The sequence below is a fragment of the Carassius gibelio genome, chromosome B3 (assembly GCF_023724105.1).
Source record: "Carassius gibelio isolate Cgi1373 ecotype wild population from Czech Republic chromosome B3, carGib1.2-hapl.c, whole genome shotgun sequence".
Lineage (NCBI taxonomy): Eukaryota > Metazoa > Chordata > Actinopteri > Cypriniformes > Cyprinidae > Carassius > Carassius gibelio.
Genome location: NC_068398.1, coordinates 5,397,643 through 5,418,060, shown reverse-complemented (window position 1 = coordinate 5,418,060; position 20,418 = coordinate 5,397,643). Strand labels below are relative to the sequence as shown.

The following is a 20,418-nucleotide window of genomic DNA, read 5'->3' as shown; positions in this document are numbered from 1 at the left end:
AGAATGCCATTTATGCATATTCACTTGCACTGTTTTTATATTTGGTATATAGATATATATATATATATATATATATATATATATATATATATATATATATATATATATATATATATATATATATATTTTTTTTTTTTTTTTTTTTTATCTTGTTTTTTATTATTAATTGAATGTGACTCATTATTTATTGATTATTTCATGCTATCCACTTTCTGCTGTAAATGTTGAAATTTCTCACCTGTAAGACAAATAAAGGTTGATCTAATCTATCTAATCTAATATTGTAATTACATTGCATTTAGAATGCACTCCTTGACCAAAATTACATAGTAATTAACTGCGACTGTTTCGTAAACACTAGATTTTAACGAGATGTTCAATGTATACGAACGTTTCCAACATGTTTTGATGTAGGCTAAAGCTGTGTATGTTTAGTTATGATTTGATTTTAGCCCAATGACACATACTGTACCAGGTGTTTGTTTTGGGGGCTGCAAAGTGGACAAACCAGTTCTGGGTTGGCTAGGGTAGTTAAATGTGTGATTGCAAGATGTAAATGTCCTGGTTAGATTAAAGCTATTAACACCGTGAATGCGAGGTGACTTACATCGTAAACAAGATAATTCCCAATGTCTATATGTATGCATGAAGGTAAATGGTTCAGGTCTCTGTGCCGCTGCAGGGAGCTCGTATGGGTCGATATTTTGGATGCCTGAGAGCTTCTCCAAACACCGCTGTTTTGCGCTTGGTGTGAGCTTGTTCCTGTAAGGTCCCCTTTCTTTCGCCTTATGGTTTTGCATTGCTTTACTTTCTTCCTTTTCTTTCTCGTATTCGTAGATCCGTCTCGATCTGTTCCACTGACAAAATAAATGTGCAAAAATTCAAGAGCTCTGAAATGTTTAGTTGCGCCTCTATGAAGTTCTGAAGGCATTGCCCCTCGCAACCGATAGCGTATTTTGCCATCAGGGCCGACCGGCTCAGACCCCTCCCAAATCAACCCAAATCGGCATGTGACTCCTCACTCTCAATTAGCAGCGTATGCACAGCTCGCGAACAACTCTGTGAACTGTTTCATCCTGTCAAAGTGTTACTCAAGATGTGACGGAGCATGTGATTTGTTGAATGTAGTGAACGAATCCGCCCTTCACTGAACGATATCGAGAGATCTTCTCATTTGTGAATGAATTGAACTGATACATCTTGTTTATGAACGAAATGAATGAGTATACAGGGTCAGTGAGTCAAGCATGTAAATATCGATCAGCAATCAGCAGATTCAAAGTGCAGTTTTAGGTGCTGTGTAGATCGCTGTAGTGTTTTTTTTGCTTCGTGTATAAGGAGAAAAAACACAGAGGTACATAAGGAGGCACTGGAAGCGTGCGTTGCACACACCAACATGAAATACGCCTCTTACAAATCTGGAACGTAGTCATTCTTTGAAGTATCGATACTAATAAATTTAGGTATCGTGATGTTTTTAATTTCCGAGAATCGTGATACTTTTGAAGTATCGGTGCACCGTGCAACACTAATAAAGTTGGTTCTGTGATTTATAGTAAATTTTCACCACATGCTTTCAGATGGAGTGGCATTTAATACACAGAGCCGTAGAGCACTGACAAACTATGAAATATTGCATTCGTAATCGCAGATGAATCACATTAGATTATGAACACGATATTGCATAGCTTGTCAGTGTTAGGGCCCTATTTTGATGATCTAAGCGCAAAGTGTAAAGCGCACGGCGCAGGTGCACTCAGGGCGTGTCCAAATCCACTTTTGCCCGGGCGCATGGTCTAAATGGGTTTCCCCTATTCTCTAAATGAGTAATGGGCATTTTTTGGGCGTAACGTGCAATAAACCAATCAAAGTCTCATCTTCCTTTCCCTTTAAGAGTCAGTTGCGCTCGTGCCATGATGGATTTGCTATTTACACGGCAGAATTTTACAAGCGCAAAGACAGAACGCGTCTCTGAGATGAAACGGAGCTGCTCCTGTGCGAGCAAATGGATAGCATAATTTTGATACATGCGATGACTATCCATTATGACATTTAGGCATTTATATATATATTTATTTAATTAGCCTACAAAAAAATCTTATGCCTTTCAATCCTTTAATTTGTAATATTTGGCATGTTTGTGTTCTGCTGTGCATCCCTGTGTTTAATAAGCAGTGTGTATGCACGTTGTGGACCCACCTATACTAACACGCTCTTTAAATAACAAAGAGAAAACATTTATGCCAGACTTTAGATAATGATTGATTAATGTATTTCTAGGCCAGTGCCTGTATATAAGATAGGTATTGACCAAATTTAACTGTATTTTTTTCAGTTTCTATATGAAAAATTCAAATTTTTTATTTTATTATAACCTAAGATGCTATGTGAAAGTTTGATACAGAAAATAGTGTTTTTCATCTAGCCACTTTCTTAGTATAGAAAACACATTTTTACTCAAATTAATCAAAATAGGTTTTTAGCATTTTGAAACAAAGCTCTCCATATGTTATTTACACTAAGTGCAAATATAAATTTATAATATTTATGCTAAGTGAAAATAATGGTATTTTTAAATGATATGCTATTTACACAAGGTGCAAATAGATATATGTTATATATACCCTGTGTTAAAATAGCTATATTTTCTGCTATTTATATTACTTATTTCAAATAGTGATAAATATCTGCACCTCTATATTGTAGTACATTATAAAATATAAATTATCAAATATATATCAAATTATTAAATAGATGCCACCTTACTGGAACAATAAAGCCCTCCTTACACCTGCACTAACCACACCCGATACATTATTTTAAACTTTTTGATTATTTCCTTCATTTATATTGAAGACAAAATCCTTTCTGGTGTGATAAGAGATTTGAGGGTTGGATTTGTGAGATTGTGAGGAAATACTACGGTAATGGTGGGTTATAAATTGACTGCACAGCACTGATTCTGACTGTTTAAAGATGTAAAACGACCTAATACATAGAGCATTTATTCTTCATATAGACTTTTGAAATTCACCTGCACAATACATTGGGCTGGGGATTGATGTGTTGGGTTTGACAAGTTCATAGACGTAATAATTTCCAGGACAAGTTTTGACTCGAATGGAGTTGGATTTATAGCTGCCACAAGAGGAAGTCGACCACATCCACACCATAGCATTAGTTCCCACCACTTCACGGGTCACCACTCCATCCTCAAGTCTTGGATGAGAACCATTGAGAGACAATCCAGTTTCACCACCACAACGTGTAGTACTCACACACCACTCAGACATTTGAGCACTGAGTCCTCTCAGATACAGCCGATACCAGCCTCTCCATTCAACAAGACTGTCATTACGTGAAGAGTAGTAATAGTTTGCTCGTATGTCTCTCCAGTATTCATCAAGAATCGTATAATTATAGCATGGATCAGAGCTGGAAGTTGTAGAACCTAATGCCAAAAAAAAATAAAAAATAAACAATGTGTGATTATTATTCAGAATACATACAGTATGGCAGAATACAGATGGCAAATTAAATTATAGCTAAACCTCTGTGTCTGTATGACAGCGAAAGTCTGGACTGAGGATAAACTGACTACACTTACAACAAATGTATCATTTACCCTCCTCTCTCACTTATTACCACCTAGATCATTAGTGAGCATTTTCTAAGAAGCACACCTGCATTTGTTTTCTCCAGTGCAAAAAAAGATGTACTGCAAAAAGATGCAAATTTATAGAAATATTGTTGGTATGACATTAAATCTTCCATAAAGACCTCTAAAATGTAAAATGTCTTTTCAATTCAAAAACCATTGATATGACAAGGAGTGCAAGAAAATAGAAAACATTATTTGATGTCAAATTCAATTCTAACCAATAGTATGTCTACTTTCATCTTTCTATTTTTGTTTTTTGGGCCCTGACGTACCTCCTCTGACCATCAGGGGAAGATGCTGCTACTGTTCTGTTGCTAGACCAGATTGAGGTCTCTGCAGTGCAGAAGTGGGCCTTTCTGATAGTTTGGGGTGTTTTCAAACTGCTGGGTGTTTCTAAATCATGCAATGATAACGATCCTTAATTTTGCTACAGTGATGACCTACACTACATGAATCTCAATTAATACTTTATATTATCCCTATTAACCATTAGTATGGATGAAAAGTCCATAAAAACAGTTAATATAGGAATGTCAACTAGAATTTGATCTGCTGTGCATTCTTTATGTAGGCTATATCAACCTGACACTAAATTGTTCCTTTTTAATACAAAGCACATAATGGAAAGATAGAAGGATTAGATAATGTGACAAAACATTTTAAACATGTTTGTCCATGGATCATTTCACCTTTTAATTGCAAAAACACAATGATTTATTATTATCCATAGGTTAAATTAACTGCAGATCAATTCTGATGCAAATGACAGATTATAAAACGCTCACCATTAATCAATAACAGCAGCAGCGACGCACACAGTGAGATCAGAAAACTCATTGTGACAAACACCTGCACACAAGACATACAAAAAGTCTTTTAATTATTTTGCTATGTTACATTATTTATGGTGCACATTTGTAAGAGCAACTTAAGTTAGAACATTCAAAAATATTTATGAAAATGTATGGAATAATATTAATAAAAATAAAATAAAAAGTCTACCTGAGGTCAGATGCTGCTGCAAATTCTCTCTCTCTCTCTTCAGCAGCTGAATACAGTGATGCTGAACTGAAACTCTCACAGTCTCCTCAGCCTTTATTAAGAGTGGGTGGACTGACATCTGAACTGGGAGCAGTCTCTAAACATCTTAAACCAGTTTTTGTGTGTGTGTGTGTGTGTGTGTGTGTGTGCAATGAAGATAAATGAAACGAAAGTTTTATACAATGAAAGTTTAGAACAATTGAGATCGTTTCAAAGCAGTTTTACTAATAATCATGAAACTTCTATTTGAAATGAAAGCATTTAAATCAAGGGCATCAAATGTGCATGTTCTTTAATGTCTGATCTAAATGTGTCACTCTGTTAATCTGGCTCTCTAAATTTAGGGGTAATACTTTAGAATGAGGTTCATGGGTTAACAATAGCTAATGCATTAGACAAACAAACAATAATACTTTTAATAATTTTTTTTATTATTATTAATCAATTTTAATTAAATGGTTTTGGCATTCTAAATGCAGTACATTATCATTAATGTTTTAAGAGCAAACAATTAACAATAGTATCTATCCTAAATTAACACTAACGTTGATTCACTAGTTCTGTAAAGTAAATGAAATGTTATTGTAAAGTTTGACCTAGTTTTGATTTACTCACATAGTGCAGTTTAAATTAATTTATTTAGCAGCTTAAGTGTAAATTTGCAGAACTGTTTTTATTATACTGAATCTGCATTGACCTTCATAAAGGGTTAGTTCACCCAAAAATAATTGTTTTACTCACCCCATGGCATCCATTTTTCTTTCATTTATTTATTTTTTTCTCTCCTCTCCCGCAATGGCCATCCCAGCAGTCCGTCTCCTATGCCTGGAGCAACTGGACTGTTCGCTGGAGGACCACACCAGGGACTTTTTAGATCTGGCGTGCCTTACTCACTTCCCCGACCGCTCGCTCTCTAACTTCTTCTACACCGGCCTGAGCGAGCGGTGTAAGGCACGCCTACCAGCGAACGGTCCCCGAGATGATTTCGCTGCTTTTGTGGAGTGGGTGCTGGACAAAAACGGATCTTCATGGACTTTCAGCACCGCCGAAGAGGATATCTCCAGCCCCACTCCCGACCCAGAGACCAGCCAGCCACCATCACGCCGCACGGAGCCAGAACCCACCGCAGCCACAGAGCCATTCACTGACAGGAAGCAGGATCTCGTGAGCACGACTGACCAGGTGTGTGAGCCGGCAACACTGTGCATCGTGGGAGTCTTAGTGAAGATCAAGGGCATGGAGGAAAGCCCTGCCCACACATCCACGACTGAGGGTGAGCTATATTCGGTCTCGGGTAATATGGAGCAACTTATGGATCTGATGGACTGGTCTATGGAGGTAATCCCTAATTTTCCTGTTTCTCCGCTGGTTCCGTCCAGCCCTGATTCCCCTGTATACCCTCTCAGTCTCCCACTCCTACCTCCTCCATTTCCACTGGTTCCGTCCAGCTATGAATTTTCTGTTTGTCCGCTGGTTCCGCTCAACCCTGAATTTTCTGTGTCTCCGCTGGTTCCACCCAGCCCTGAATCTTCTGTGTCTCCGCTGGTTCCACCCAGCTCTGAATCTTCTGTTTCTCCGCTGGTTCCGTCCAGCCCTGATTCCCCTGTATACCCACTCAGTCTCCCACTCCTACCTACTCCAGTCATTTCCTCTGCTCCATTTCCACTGGTTGCTCCGGCTCCACAGCGGTCTTCCAGAACCCCCCCTCCGCCTTGGTCGCCTGAGCCTTCTGCTCCACCAATGACCCTCCGGATCCTCGACGTCACCCTGGCTCTGCAGCTGTGCTGCTCCATCTTGGGCTCCTCACCCACCGGTGCAGTCTCCGCCTGTCGGCCCCCTGGTGTCGTCGACCCCTCCTTCACCATGGCTCCTCCCGCCGTCGACTCCATCATGGATCTCCATCCTGGCTGGTCTCTGGTGGACCATCTGGCTCCTCCTGCTCCGGGCTCCTCCCTGGCTCCTGCCTCCATCCACTCCGCCCTGGTCCCTACCCCCATGCTCCCTCGTCACCTGCTCTAGGCCTGCTCCTCGCCCGCCTTCAGAACCCCCACCCTCCCTCCGCTGGTATTCCTCTTGCGGTGCGAGGACGCACCGTTCCGGGAGGGGGCAAACTGTCACATTCATGAACTTTCTGTTTCCTTTTTTGGTCCCCTTCCTCCTAGTTTTGGTTAATTGATTCTTCCCACCTGTTTCCAGTTCCCTCATCACCTCTTGATTGTTTAAATACCCATTCTGTTGAGTTCTCCCTCGTCCGTGATTAATTATATGTAGATGTTTGAATCTAGTATTTTGTCTCTATTCTCCTTCGTCATCAGTAAAGTCCTCATTTGTTCCAGATCCTCCTCTTGTACTTTATTTTACGTTTAGCATGACCTTAGTTTGTAACACATTGCAGTCAGCGGGTGTTACATTGCTTCAGCCCAAATGATGTGAAATAAAAAGCACTCTTCCATTTAAATAAAGTGTCTCACACGGCTCTGGGGGGTAAACAAAGGCCTCCTATTGTGAACTGACACATTTTGTATGAAAAATGTCAATTTTCAAAACATAATAATTACTTTAATGTAGGAGGCCTTTGTTTGACTTTGCTCATGAAGGACACTGGTGACTTGCATTTGCTCATGAAGATCAATGGTGACTTGCATTTGCTCATGAAGATCAATGGTGACTTGCCTTTGATCATGAAGATCAATTGTGACTTGCCTTTGATCATGAAGATCAATTGTGACTTACCTTTGCTCTTGAAGATAGTCGGTGACTTGACTTTGCTCTTGAAGATAGTTGGTGACTTGACTTTGCCCATGAAGAACACTGGTGACTTGACTTTGCCCATGAAGAACACTGGTGACTTGACTTTGCCCATGAAGATCAATGGTGTCTTGCCTTTGCTCATGAAGATAGTCGGTGACTTGACTTTGCCCATGAAGAACACTGGTGACTTGCATTTGCTTATGAAGATCAATGGTGACTTGCCTTTGATCATAAAGATCAATGGTGACTTGCCTTTGATCATGAAGATCTATGGTGACTTGCCTTTGCTCTTGAAGATAGTCGGTGACTTGACTTTTCCCATGAAGAACACTGGTGACTTGACTTTGCCCATGAAGAACACTGGTGACTTGACTTTGCCCATGAAGATCATTGGTCACTTGCCTTTGCTCATGAAGATAGTTGGTGACTTGACTTTGCCCATGAAGATCAATGGTGACTTGACTTGACTCCTCAGGTCTAACTGTGGTAGTGCTTAACTCATGAGTGTAAATGGTGACCTGACCCGACTCTGGAGTATGAACGGTGACCTGACCCGACTCTGGAGTGTGAACAGTGACCTGACCCAACTCTGGAGTGTGAACGGTGAACTGACCCGACTCTGGAGTGTAAACGGTGACCTGACCCGACTTTGGAGGGTCAACTGGAACCTGGCTCGACTCTGGAGGTTCACCTGTGGCTGGCATCTTGTGCAGAGGCGCTGGGCCGGCGGCCATCTTGTGCAGTGGTGCAGGGCCGGCGGCCATCTTGCGCAGTGGCGCTATCAGTCCAAAAAACAAACAAACAAACAAACAAACAAACAAACAAACAGGAACAGGAACTCGAAATACTAGGGATGCGAGGAAACCAGGTGACGGAAAGTAAGGACTCCATGACACAGACAGAAACAGACCACTTTAAATAGGCAGGATAATAACTATGAAAGTGAAGACACCTGAGTGCAATTAACAGGTGTGCAATTACAGTGATGAAGGGACAAGGCTTTGTGGGAATTGTAGTGTCTGGGGTGAGGTGCCTATGGGGAAGTGAGACCACTAGTGGACACCCAGGGAAACACAGACCAGACACCGTGACAACGACAAGCTTTGTAAAAATCATTGTGTCTCATAAAAAGCGGGACATAGAGGAACAACAATAATGCATGGTATGTGGAATATAATGTGTTTTTTTTTACCTTAAACCACACATTGCATTACACCAAATTTAATGAAATAATGTTCTTTTTAGTAATGTCATATTACTCTTTTAAGAACCTTGAGGCTTGTGACTGTCCCATTGACTGCTTAGTAAATTACACTGTTATGGTCCAGAAAAGTATGAAAGACATTGTCAAAATATTCCATCTGCTATCAGTGGTTACTGTAATGTTATTAAGAGATGAGAGTACTTTTTGTATGTGAAGAAAACAAAAATAACAACTTTATTCAACAATTGTCTCCTATGTGTCTCTCTGCATCACCGTATGAGCTATTTTGGAGAATATCCACTGAAAGCAAACTGCATAGACTATTCTATGTCAGCTACAACACAAGGATAAGTTTTCTATGTGTATTTATGCTTTGATTTGAATCAAAACCACAAATCCATGCAGCGTGGCTGACACAGAAGAGTGTATGCTGGTGGCTTCCAGCGGATATTCTCCAAAATGGTGCTAAGGCAATGTCACGACCGGTGATACAAGGAAGCACGGAGAGATCCAAGTGCGGGTATGTCGTTTATTAGGGGTAATCAAAAGGGTAAACAGTCCAGGCAGGGGTCAAACCCAGAGTATAAATCCAACATGAAAACAGACAAGAACACAAGGCAAGATCAAGACTACGGATACGTCAGGATAACTAAACATTAGACAAGGACTTTGTGAAACATACTCAGACAGACTGGGTATAAATACACAGAAGGTAATGAGGGAACTGGAGACAGGTGGGGAATAATCAATTAATCCAAACAAGGAGGAAGGTGACCAAATAAGGGAACAGACAGTTCATAAAGTGACAGACACCATGGGAAAGGAGGACATCTAGTGGAAACCCAGGGAACACAACACAGACACTGTAACAGTACCCCCTTCTACGGAGCGGCCCCCAGACGCTCCACGACAAGACACAACACAGAGACCAGGAGGGAGGAGGACCGGAGGAGGTTCAGGGGGAGGGACGGAGGGCCAGACTAACAGAGAGGAACAGGGACAGGAGTGAACACAAAAACAAAAAGCAAAAAACAACATGAAGCCGCCCAGGGAGGAGCAGAAGACCACCACGTCCTTGTGGTCAAGGCCAGAGTCATCCAGGGTGGGGCAGAAGACCGCCACAACCATGTAGTCAGGGCAAGAGTCCCCCAGGGTGGAGCAGAAGACCACCACAACCGTGTGGTCAGGGCGAACGCTCCCCAGGGTGGAGCAGAAGACCACCACAACCGTGTGGTCAGGGCGAAAGCTCCCCAGGGTGGAGCAGAAGACCACCACAACCATCTAGTGGAAACCCAGGGAACACAGCCCAGACACTGTGACAGGCAATGTGGAGGGAAGAGCAAAACAGCAAAAAAATTATTTAGACATAAATCATAAATAAGGACTGGTAAGCTAACTAATTAAACTACCACTAACTCAAGAGTTAAGAAAACTTCCAATCTCCTGAGGAAGAAATAAAACACAGCAAATGTATTCAGGGTCTGCTCACTTACCTATGTTTTCTATGTACTTAGTGGTAACTAAACTTACTGATCATCCTTAAACAAAAGAGAATAATGAAAACCAAAACCAAAAATCAAACACAAAACATAGTTTCCAGGCCAAGCCACCATTGAAGTGCCACCAGCAGCTCTTAAAGAGGCCTCAAGTGTTTGTATAAGTGCTCCGCCCCATTCAATTAGCAGTTGCACTCAGGAAAGAAAGAAAAAAGAGAAAAAGCAGGGGACTTGTAACACCCCCAGCCATAAAACATTAAATATAATTTAAATAAATTATTTTTAATGAATGGAATACTCACCATCCATAGAGGAAAATGTCTCAGGATATACATGTTAACATGGTTCCTCGAGGGAACGAGATGCTGCATCGGAGGACGCTTTGGGAACACTCTTCAGCATGACCTGCTCTGAACCACGTGTATTCATGGGTGGGTGAGACATCATGGGCGGGGTGAAGCTTAAAAACACATTTGATGAAACCGGCATCAGCTTCTAGGAGTGAAGCATGCTTTGGCAGAGATCCCGGAAGTATGGCCCTGAGAAGCAGCATCTCATTCCCTCGAGGGACCATAGTTACATGTGTAACCCGAGACGTTCCTCTTCAGGAACTTGAGCTGCTTCGGAGGATACTTTGGGAACGAATATGCCCACGCCAGCAGACTTTCAACTCTCCGCCTAGTGTTGAAGCTTGCACAGCTAGAATAGCCAGGAGTAGCTTGTGTATCTAGATTAGATCCTGACAAAGGTTAAAAGGTGTCCACCATCCTGCAATGTCACAGATGTCCTTTATCGAGACACCTGTCAAGAAAGTCTTGGCTGCCACACTTTTAGTATAATGGGCCTTGACCCCTAGAGGTTGAGGGAGATCAGAGGACTCATTAGCAATAGAAAAGGCATCTACTATCTACCGACAGAGTGTCTGTTTTGAAGTTGAAAGACCTCTTTTAGGGGGACCATAGCAAACAAACAGTTGGTCCGCCCTTCTGCACAGGGCAGCGCTGTGGACGTATGCGTCCAGTGTTTGAACTGGACACAATTAAGCTTCTGCTGGTCTGGCTCCCTGAAGGGAGGAGGACTGAAGGCCTGGAATCCGACAGGCAGTAGTGTAGAGGAGGGGACCTTAGGAACATACCCCACTCGAGGGTACAGAAAACAAGTGATTACTCTACAGAAGGATGGTCGCGCATGAGTGTTTTGCGTAATACTTGTTTTTAGATCTGCTGTTCAAATTATTACTTGCTGCTAGGAAGGATATTTAGTTTTCAGCCTATTTCTGCTTTGTATTTTCATTGTTGTTTACATTTTTGATTGCACTTGATGATAATAAGTGCCCTCTGCTTAGAAGGAGCCTGTGTGATAGTCATTGCTCCCCTCCTGCATTTAAGTGCAAATTGTAGTTTCAATTTTTAGGAATTGCCTTGCTATGGGCTATTGCCTGTGCTAATTAGAAGGCGACTACAGCGACTGTAGAGTATTTAAACTGCTTGGTCACTGTCACAACTTGGGATTGTAGTTTATGATGATTCAGAATGCAGCGGCACGACTGGTTTTAAATGAACCCAAAAGAGCCCATGTTACACCACTCTTTATCTCCTTGCACTTGCTACCTGTTGCAGCTCGCATCAAGTTCAAGACACTGATGCTTGCATATAGAACAGTCAAAGGCTCAGCTCCTGCTGACTTCCACTCACTATTGCGAATCTACATCCCCTCCAGAAGTCTGAGATCTGCTAGTGAGTGATGCCTCGTTGTACCTTCACAGAGAGGCTCAAAATCACTTTCCAGAACATTCTTGTTCACCATTCCTGGCTGGTGGAATGATATTTCCACGCCTATCTGGAATGCTGAATCCCTGACAAGTGTCAAGTGACAGCTGAAAACTCATCTCTTTAGAAACTTCTTGGCTTCATTGTAAAATAAAAAAATCTCTTTATTCCTTCTTTTCCTGTATTGTACTTATTTGAACAATGTCTAAAACTTGGTATTACAAGCACTTTATGTATCCCTCAACTGTAAGTTGCTTTGGATAAAAGCATCTACAAAATGACAAAATGGGCTAGAGAGCTGTGATGGAGGTACCGCTGGGACGGTGCCACCTGTTTACCGCCTCCTGGTACCTATAGACGATGGAATTAACAGCATCACCGAATGGACCAGAAGGTGCAAGTGGGGCGTCCATGAGACAGACCTTATCTCTTGTTCACTTGTTCTAGTGTTCTTATTGAGTGTTCCTGTAGCTCAATTGGTAGAGCACTGCACTATGGAGCGCAAGATTGCGAGGATTACGTTCCTGTTGGAGGCTTGACGGGGAACTGAGGTGCGGATGAGTGTATTTATAGGGATCTTGATTGGTTCCGTAATACATGGCAGTTGTGGCTGGTTAATAGTCAGGTAATTGAGAGCGTTGGTGATTGGTGGGGCCCGGGCTTGCCAGATCCCTGACACTAGTAGTATAAACAAAACCAACATTTTATTTTAGCCAAATCCATTTCAGAGAAGTTTATCTTATTATATTATTGTTATCTTATAGACTCAAGAATACATTCATTCCAGACTCGGAAGACGCTCTGATTTGAATTTACATTTATTTGACCGAATGGACTAGGTGCCTCCATGTGTTGTGATTCCCCTTTTTTGGGCAATTCCACGTGTGTATTTCTCCAGTAAGTGTCTTGGTAACATGTGTCATTCCTTTGGCAACCCACCTTGCCATCTCTGTTGTTGAAACATTCCACCACGTGGGCTGGGTGCCTCAGACGTAACGTAGACATTCTTTAAGGTTTAATTCAAGTTCCTCCAAACACTAAAACTTTTCAGCAAATAACTCTAAGCAACTCAAACCAAGTAGTCTGCAAATATTTTGAAGCAGCATCTTTAAAAAATATCTTTTGATTTACTAATGCAGATACAATTTGTCTCAAAGCCTGAAGACTACCACAAACAATCTGTTTTATCAGAATCTGCAATTTGTTGTAGTTCTGCTTTCCTGCAGCTATTAATCTGTTCTAAAGAAGGAGACTGAATAAACTTCAAAATCAAACCACAAATCTTCCATTTACAAAAAAAGTAACAAAAAGTAGCGAGAAGGTATACTATAAAATAAAATGAAGCAAATACAGGAATTTTTCCCCATAAAACAATTATAGCCCTTGGCCACTCAAACGTAGTTTACGCAAAAATAACAGCAAATTAACTACTACAACTAAATGCACACAAAGCACATGCTCAAAGTAAATATGCATCAAATAAAAAAAGCATGCTACAATACAAAAAAGAAACAGAAATACATTAAACACAAAAGCAGGCTACAAAGAAGAAAAAGTAGCAATGCATCAACTCACAAAGCAAGCTACATGACACAAAAGTAGAATTACGTAAATATTACAAAACATTCTACAAAACAAATATATATAGTCCAACCAAAATCATTAAGTAACAAAAGATACTACAAAAATAAAACAGCTCTGCAAACAAAAGGCAGACTAAATAAAACCAAAAGTAGCTCTTCAAACAAAAGGCAATTCATATGTCGGACATGCCCCATTTGTGTTACAACCATGTTTAGGGACCAACATAAGAAAGCCATTCTAAAGACAACAAATACCACAGTGGCCAGGACAAAAAAAAATAAGGCTCTAATTGTATGGTTAAAAGAATTGAATAAAAAATAGTAAAAAATAAATAAGGACTTACCACTACCACTAACTCAACAGTTATCCTATCCCCTGAGGAAGAAATCAAACCCAGCAAAAGTTTTCTGGGTCAGTTCACTTACCTTTTCTTTCTTTGTACTCTGTGGTAACTAAACAAGCAATCACTCACCATCCTTAAACAAAAGAGAATAAGGAAAACCAAAACCAAAAATCAAACACAAAATATAGTTCCCAGGGCATGCCACCTTTGAGTTGTCACCAGCAGCTCTTAAAAGGGTTCATATGATGGGAGTTAAATTTTTCCTTTCTCTTTGGACTGTTACAGGCTCTTGGTGCATAAAGAAGATCTGTAAAGTTGCAAAGACTAAAGTCTCAAAACCAAAGAGATATTCTTTAAAAAAGTTAAGAGTCAAGCACATCCTCCTAAAATGGCTCGTTCTAACATGCCCCCACGTGTCTACCTCACTATATGTGATAACTTTATTTTTAATAAAGATACAGACTTCATCAGTAAGAGCTCGGTTCTTTGCTCACTTCATTTTACCAAAGATTTGTTTACAAACAAGGCACAATTTGATGCAGGATTTTCAAAACTTTTGAAGATGCTGTGTGACTATATTGCATCCGATAGTAATGTTGCAACACAACCAGCCACCAAAGACAGATTCACAAATAACCTTCCTGATTTATCTCAACTGCTATGTGTTACCCATAAATACACATGAACTAGACAAAATGACTGGCAACACGGGCACTGTTTTCTCTAATACAATAGAAGCTGTTGCCCCATCCAATTGAAAAAGGTAAGAGAAAAACGTACTGTGCCATGGAATAACAGTAATACTCACTCTCTCAAGAAAGAAACTCGTAGTCTTGGGGGAGTCATTACGTCGAAAAAGAAAAGCTAGTTAATGCATTCATGACCTCTAGACTGGACTATTGTAATGCACTTCTAGGTGGTTGTCCTGCTTCTTTAATAAACAAGCTACAGGTAGTCCAAAATGCAGCAGCTAGAGTCCTTACCAGGTCAAGAAAATATGATCATATTACCCCAATTTTACAGTCTCTGCACTGGCTACCTATTAAGTTCTGTATCAGTTACAAATTATCATTACTTACCTATAAGGCCTTTAATGGTGTAGCTCCTGCGTACCTAACTAGCCTTCTACCACGCTACAACCCATCACACTCCCTAAGGTCACAAAACTCTGGACTTTTGGTAGATCCAAGGATAGCAAAGTCCACTAAAGGAGGTAGAGCTTTCTCACATTTGGCTCCCAAACTCTGGAATAGCCTTCAGACACACTGTAATCTCTGTTTAGATCTAGATTAAAAACACATCTCTTTCGCCAAGCATTCGAATAAAGCATCTCACAAATTGTGACTTCAGTTGCATCTGATCAAATGTGCATCCTTATTCTTTAGCTTGGGTTAAACTAATTAATTCTACTTTATAGGATCAGCAGCTATGCTAATGATGTCTCTATTTGTTTCTATGTTGTGCCAGGATTTACATCCCGTGGTAACTAGGATTTACACAAGCTCCAGTCTGGATCCAGAACACCTGAGAAGAGATGATGCTGACCCTCAGAGGACCTCAGATGATGCTAACCCTGAATCAACAAACAGAACTAACAATTATTGCTACTTACTATGCAGTCACATAATAATTGCTGTTAATAGTGTTCATAGCAGTAGTCTGACTATTTCTTGTATTAATTTTTTTTTTTTAATCCTGTCATATGCACATAAACTTACAGTCACCACTTATAAGCTACTACTTTTTCATTTCATTTCAACCTTTATTTTTACAGGCAAGTCATTAAGAACAGGTTCTTATTTACAATGGCGGCCTGACAAGTGGAATGACCACTTGGAATGAATGGGAAGTAGGGCTAAAATAAATACAGAACATTAGAAATACAGGTTAGCATTTACATAAATACATTTTAAAACATCAAACATCATCAATCTATTTACTGTTAAAAAAATAAATAAATAAAAAATAAAAATAAAAAAACTTTAATAATTATGCAGTGAAGCAACTGCCTTTGTCCGTGAACAAGTATGATATACTAGTTTTGAAGGATGAAATTGGAACTAGTTTATCTAGTTTAAGAATGTTTTGCAGAGCATTGCAAAAGAGGTGGTGAATGAAGAGCGGTTTCTGTAAAGGAAACCTAGCTAGGCTTTGACCTGATTGCAGCTTTGATTGATTGAGTACTTTATTGAACAACAACAATCAACACGAAGTGTTCAAAAGGATAAAAACACAAAAAGCCCATAGGCTTATTTCCATTGTGGTCCTTAAGATGTAAAATGAGTAACAGTACATGTATTAACAACATTTAGGACAATGAAGAAGCATAAAAAAAATACATATAAATAAACAAAAACACTAATAAAAACACAATAAAAAATAAACTAAATTCCCAAAAGACAAACAGACACACAAGCACACAATAAAGTATTCCTACTACTTCAAGAATTTCCTTACTTTTTTCTTTTTTCCTCTTTATGAGTTTAATAACCAATTTTTAATTGAAAATTTTAAATGATAAAAGGAAGCGCTCAACAGTTTAAGGTTTAAAGGTAACCCATTCCATAAGACAGCTGCAGAGTATAGGAAAGAGTACTTTCCCACACAGCTCTTAAAGCGGCAGGGCCTGTAATCTGTCGAACTCCCCCTGGTGCAGTAATTGTGCGTATCACTAATTTTTGAAAAGTAATCACATAAATATTTGGGTGCCAGATTATTTCTTATTTTATAAACTAAACACAGTTTAAGTTGAGAAACCCTCTCCTCCACTCTGAGCCACCCAAGACTTGAGAAATGGTTAGGAAGAAGATGAGTTCTAGGATGTAATTTAAGGATCACTCTGATTAGTTTATTTTGACAGATCTGTAGCTTGTCTTTAAGAACTTTAGTAGTGCCTGTGTACAAAAGATGTACATGCATAGTCAAAATGACATTGAACAAGCGCATCAGCCAGGATTTTTAACGTTTTACTATCTAAGAGGCTGGATATTCTTGCCAGGAACTTAGTCCTTTCGCTTACCTTTGAGATAATTTTTCGAGCCATAAGCTCCCCTGATAGTTTGTTATCTAATATACAGCCCAAGTAAGTAACTGCTTCCTTGGCTGTAATTTCAACAATACCTACGACTACCCTGAACCCCCTAGCCTTTTTCAGTTTATCTCTGGACCCAAAAAGAATTGATTCTGTTTTGCCAAGGTGGATAGACAACTTGTTGCCTGTTAGCCAAACACTGAGGTTAACAAGTTCTGAACTAAGCAGCCTTTCCACCTCTGATTTGTCTTTATGAGAGACTAGAATAGCTGAGTCATCTGCAAATAAAAACAAGTTACAGTTTATAGCTGACGACATATCATGGACATATAATAGAAAAAAAAGAGGACCCAAAATACTCCCCTGGGGGACTCCACAAGTTAATTTAAGTGGTGAGGACAAGCACCCTTCCACATCTACCACCTGTTCTCTGCCCACCAGGTAAGACCTTACCCAATGAAGAGATGCAGGAGAAAATCCTAGGGCTTTCAGTTTGTTCAAAAGGACATCATACTGAACAGTATCAAAGGCCTTTTGAAGGTCTATTAACACCATGCCACAATAATTCCCCTTTTCTACCTCTTTCCTAATAAAGTCTGTAAGATAAAGCAGACAGGTATCAGTGGAATGGGCCTTTCTAAAACCTGATTGGAAATCAAATAAAAGGTTATGTTCTGCTAAATAACTGTCTATTTGTTAATAAATTATCCTTTCCACAATTTTTGATATTGAACACAAGATAGATACAGGGCGAAAATTTCCAGGATCAGATTTGGGCCCCTTTTTATATAAAGGTATCACTCTTGCCCCCTTAAATTTACTGGGGAAATGATTTTTTAAAATAGATAAATTAATAAGATAAGTTATAACAGGAGTGATTATTTCAGCCGCATCCTTAAGAAATCTAGCAGGGGTGTTGTCAAACCCAGTAGCCTTGGAAAGCTTTAGGCCTTTGAGTTTTTTAGTACTAGCTCCTCTGTTACTTGTTTGAAATAAAAAGTGTTTGGCTGAACTCCCTTTTCTTCATAAAATTTATGCACTCTCTGTGGATCACTAAAAACACCTGATGCAGATGGAAGCTTCTGCACCAGATTACTTGCAATTTTTGTGAAAAAAAATGATGTTTTATCATACCATATGGACCCATTCATATCTAGGCCTATTTTACCTTGTTTTTGCTTAGGGGTTCTCTTTTATCCCCAAAGGCCTAAGAGTTGACCATAATTTCTTGGGATCCTCTTTATGCTCCTCAATTTTAGACATAAAAAAATCCTTTTTCGCCTCATCCACCATTCGCTGAACCTTATTTCTAAGAACTTTATATTCTTTAAAAAGAACAGGCCGTTTCGTTCTTTTAAACTCACTTAAGATTTTATCCCTCAAGTAAATGGTGTCCAAAATATCATTATTTATCCAAGGCTGTGATCTTTGTTTAATCCTGGTCTCTTTTAATGGGGCTATCTTGTCAAGTATTTTCAAGAAAATAGATTGAAAACAATCCCATGCTGTATCAACGTCACATATGTTAGTAATTTCCATCCAGTTGATATTATTAAGTATGTCCTGAAAATTTTCAACATTATACCCTTTTAAACTTCTGCTCTTCACAGATTTGTGACATTTAATATGAGCTCTCTTCACTTTCCTGGTACAGTAGGTTAAAAAATCGTCACTAATTCCATACACAATGACACCACTTTGTAGGATTTTACTTGTGTCCGATACAATGATGTGGTCAATAGAAGTTTGGCTATGCTCAGTTATTCTGGTTGGAACGCTTATTAATTGAGTTAGACCATGCATTTTTTAAAAATCACAAAAGCCATTGTATAGTGGACCTTCTATATTCAAAACATTAATATTATTATCTGCCATTAAAATTGCTTCCTGGTTTAAAAAATCATGACAGCCGGCAGTAACGTATTCCAAGGTTTGGATGAAGTCATTTTGATTTGGGTTAAACTAATTAATTCTACTTTATAGGATCAGCAGCTATGCTAATGATGTCTCTATTTGTTTCTATGTTGTGCCAGGATTTACATCCCGTGGTAACTAGGATTTACACAAGCTCCAGTCTGGATCCAGAACACCTGAGAAGAGATGATGCTGACCCTCAGAGGACCTCAGATGATGCTAACCCTGAAACAACAAACGAAACTAACAAATATTGCTACTTACTATGCAGTCACATAATAATTGCTGTTAATAGTGTTCATAGCAGTAGTCTGACTATTTCTTGTATTATTATTATTTTTTTAATCCTGTCATATGCACATAAACTTACAGTCACCACTTATAAGCTACTACTTTTTCATTTCATTTCAACCTTTATTTTTACAGGCAAGTCATTTAGAACAGGTTCTTATTTACAATGGCGGCCTGACAAGTGGAATGACCACTTGGAATGAATGGGAAGTAGGGCTAAAATAAATACAGAAAATTAGAAATACAGGTTAGCATTTACATAAATACATTTTAAAACATCAAACATCATCAATCTATTTACTGTTAAAAAAAAAAAAAAAAAAAAAAAACTTTAATAATTATGCAGTGAAGCAACTGCCTTTGTCCGTGAACAAGTATGATATTCTAGTTTTGAAGGATGAAATTGGAACTAGTTTATCTAGTTTAAGAATGTTTTGCAGAGCATTGCAAAAGAGGTGGTGAATGAAGAGCGGTTTCTGTAAAGGAAACCTAGCTAGGCTTTGACCTGATTGCAGCTTTGATATGTGAATGGTGAAAGAAAGTGATGTTTCCAACCAGATGCCCAAGTAGTTATATGCAGTGACTTGTTCTAGAATAGCCCCCTTGCAGGTAGTGATGTTAAGGGCAGGAGGAGGCGTGGTACCCTTATGGTAAAACCACATTATTTTCGTTTTGGAGGTATTGAGTGTGAATTTGAGATGTGTAAAAGACTGCTGTAATTGGTAAAAGCTATCTTGCAGGGTAGCTTGAACAGCCTCAGGGGAGGAACCTGTGGCATGAAGGATTGTATCATCAGCATTATAAGTGTATGAGTGAATTACCAACTGCCTGGGGAATGTTATTAATATAAATTAAGAAAAGTGTAGGGCCAAGGATGGAGCCTTGGGGGACACCCCAGGTAACGGGGAGAGAATGGGAGAAGCGGTTTTCAAAAACGGTTTTCAAACACGTTGAACCTGGTGAGACAGATAATTTGAGAACCAAACCAGAGAGGGATCAGTGACACCGATGCTGCTGAGTCTGTGGATGAGTGTATTGTGGTCCACAGAGTCAAAAGCTTTTGCAAAATCAATGAATATAGCAGCACAGTGTTGTTTATTATCTAACATAGTTGTAATATCATTGAGCACTTTAGTGGTAGCTGTAACACGACCATACCCTGATCAGAAGCCAAAATGTGCCCGTAGATGATACTGTTCACATTAAGATGATTGATTAGTTGTTTGTTGACAAGTTTTTCCAGAATTTTAGACACACAAGGCAGTTGGAGATTGGCCTGTGTATTTCTACTAAATATTGTAGAAATTAAATTTTCTGAAAAGTTGCTTTGCAA

The 20,418-nt window shown here is 39.4% G+C and overlaps 1 protein-coding gene across 5 annotated transcripts in view; it reads right to left on the bottom strand.

Annotated features, from left to right (window-relative positions):
• LOC127952514 (pancreatic secretory granule membrane major glycoprotein GP2) overlaps positions 1–4,747 on the bottom strand; it is a 36,004-nt gene extending 31,257 nt beyond the window's left edge. For 4 of the 5 annotated variants that reach the window (XM_052551011.1, XM_052551015.1, XM_052551016.1 and 1 more), the window contains exons 1-3: positions 4,664–4,747; positions 4,447–4,510; positions 3,035–3,451 (exon numbers count right to left, since the gene is read on the bottom strand). In XM_052551011.1, coding sequence (XP_052406971.1) covers positions 3,035–3,451; positions 4,447–4,498 — 469 coding nt within the window. In that variant the 5' untranslated portion in view covers positions 4,499–4,510; positions 4,664–4,747. The remainder of the gene's footprint in view (positions 1–3,034; positions 3,452–4,446; positions 4,511–4,663) is intronic. The other variant, XM_052551012.1, reaches the window with a different exon arrangement.
• Between the last annotated feature and the right edge of the window lie 15,671 nt (positions 4,748–20,418).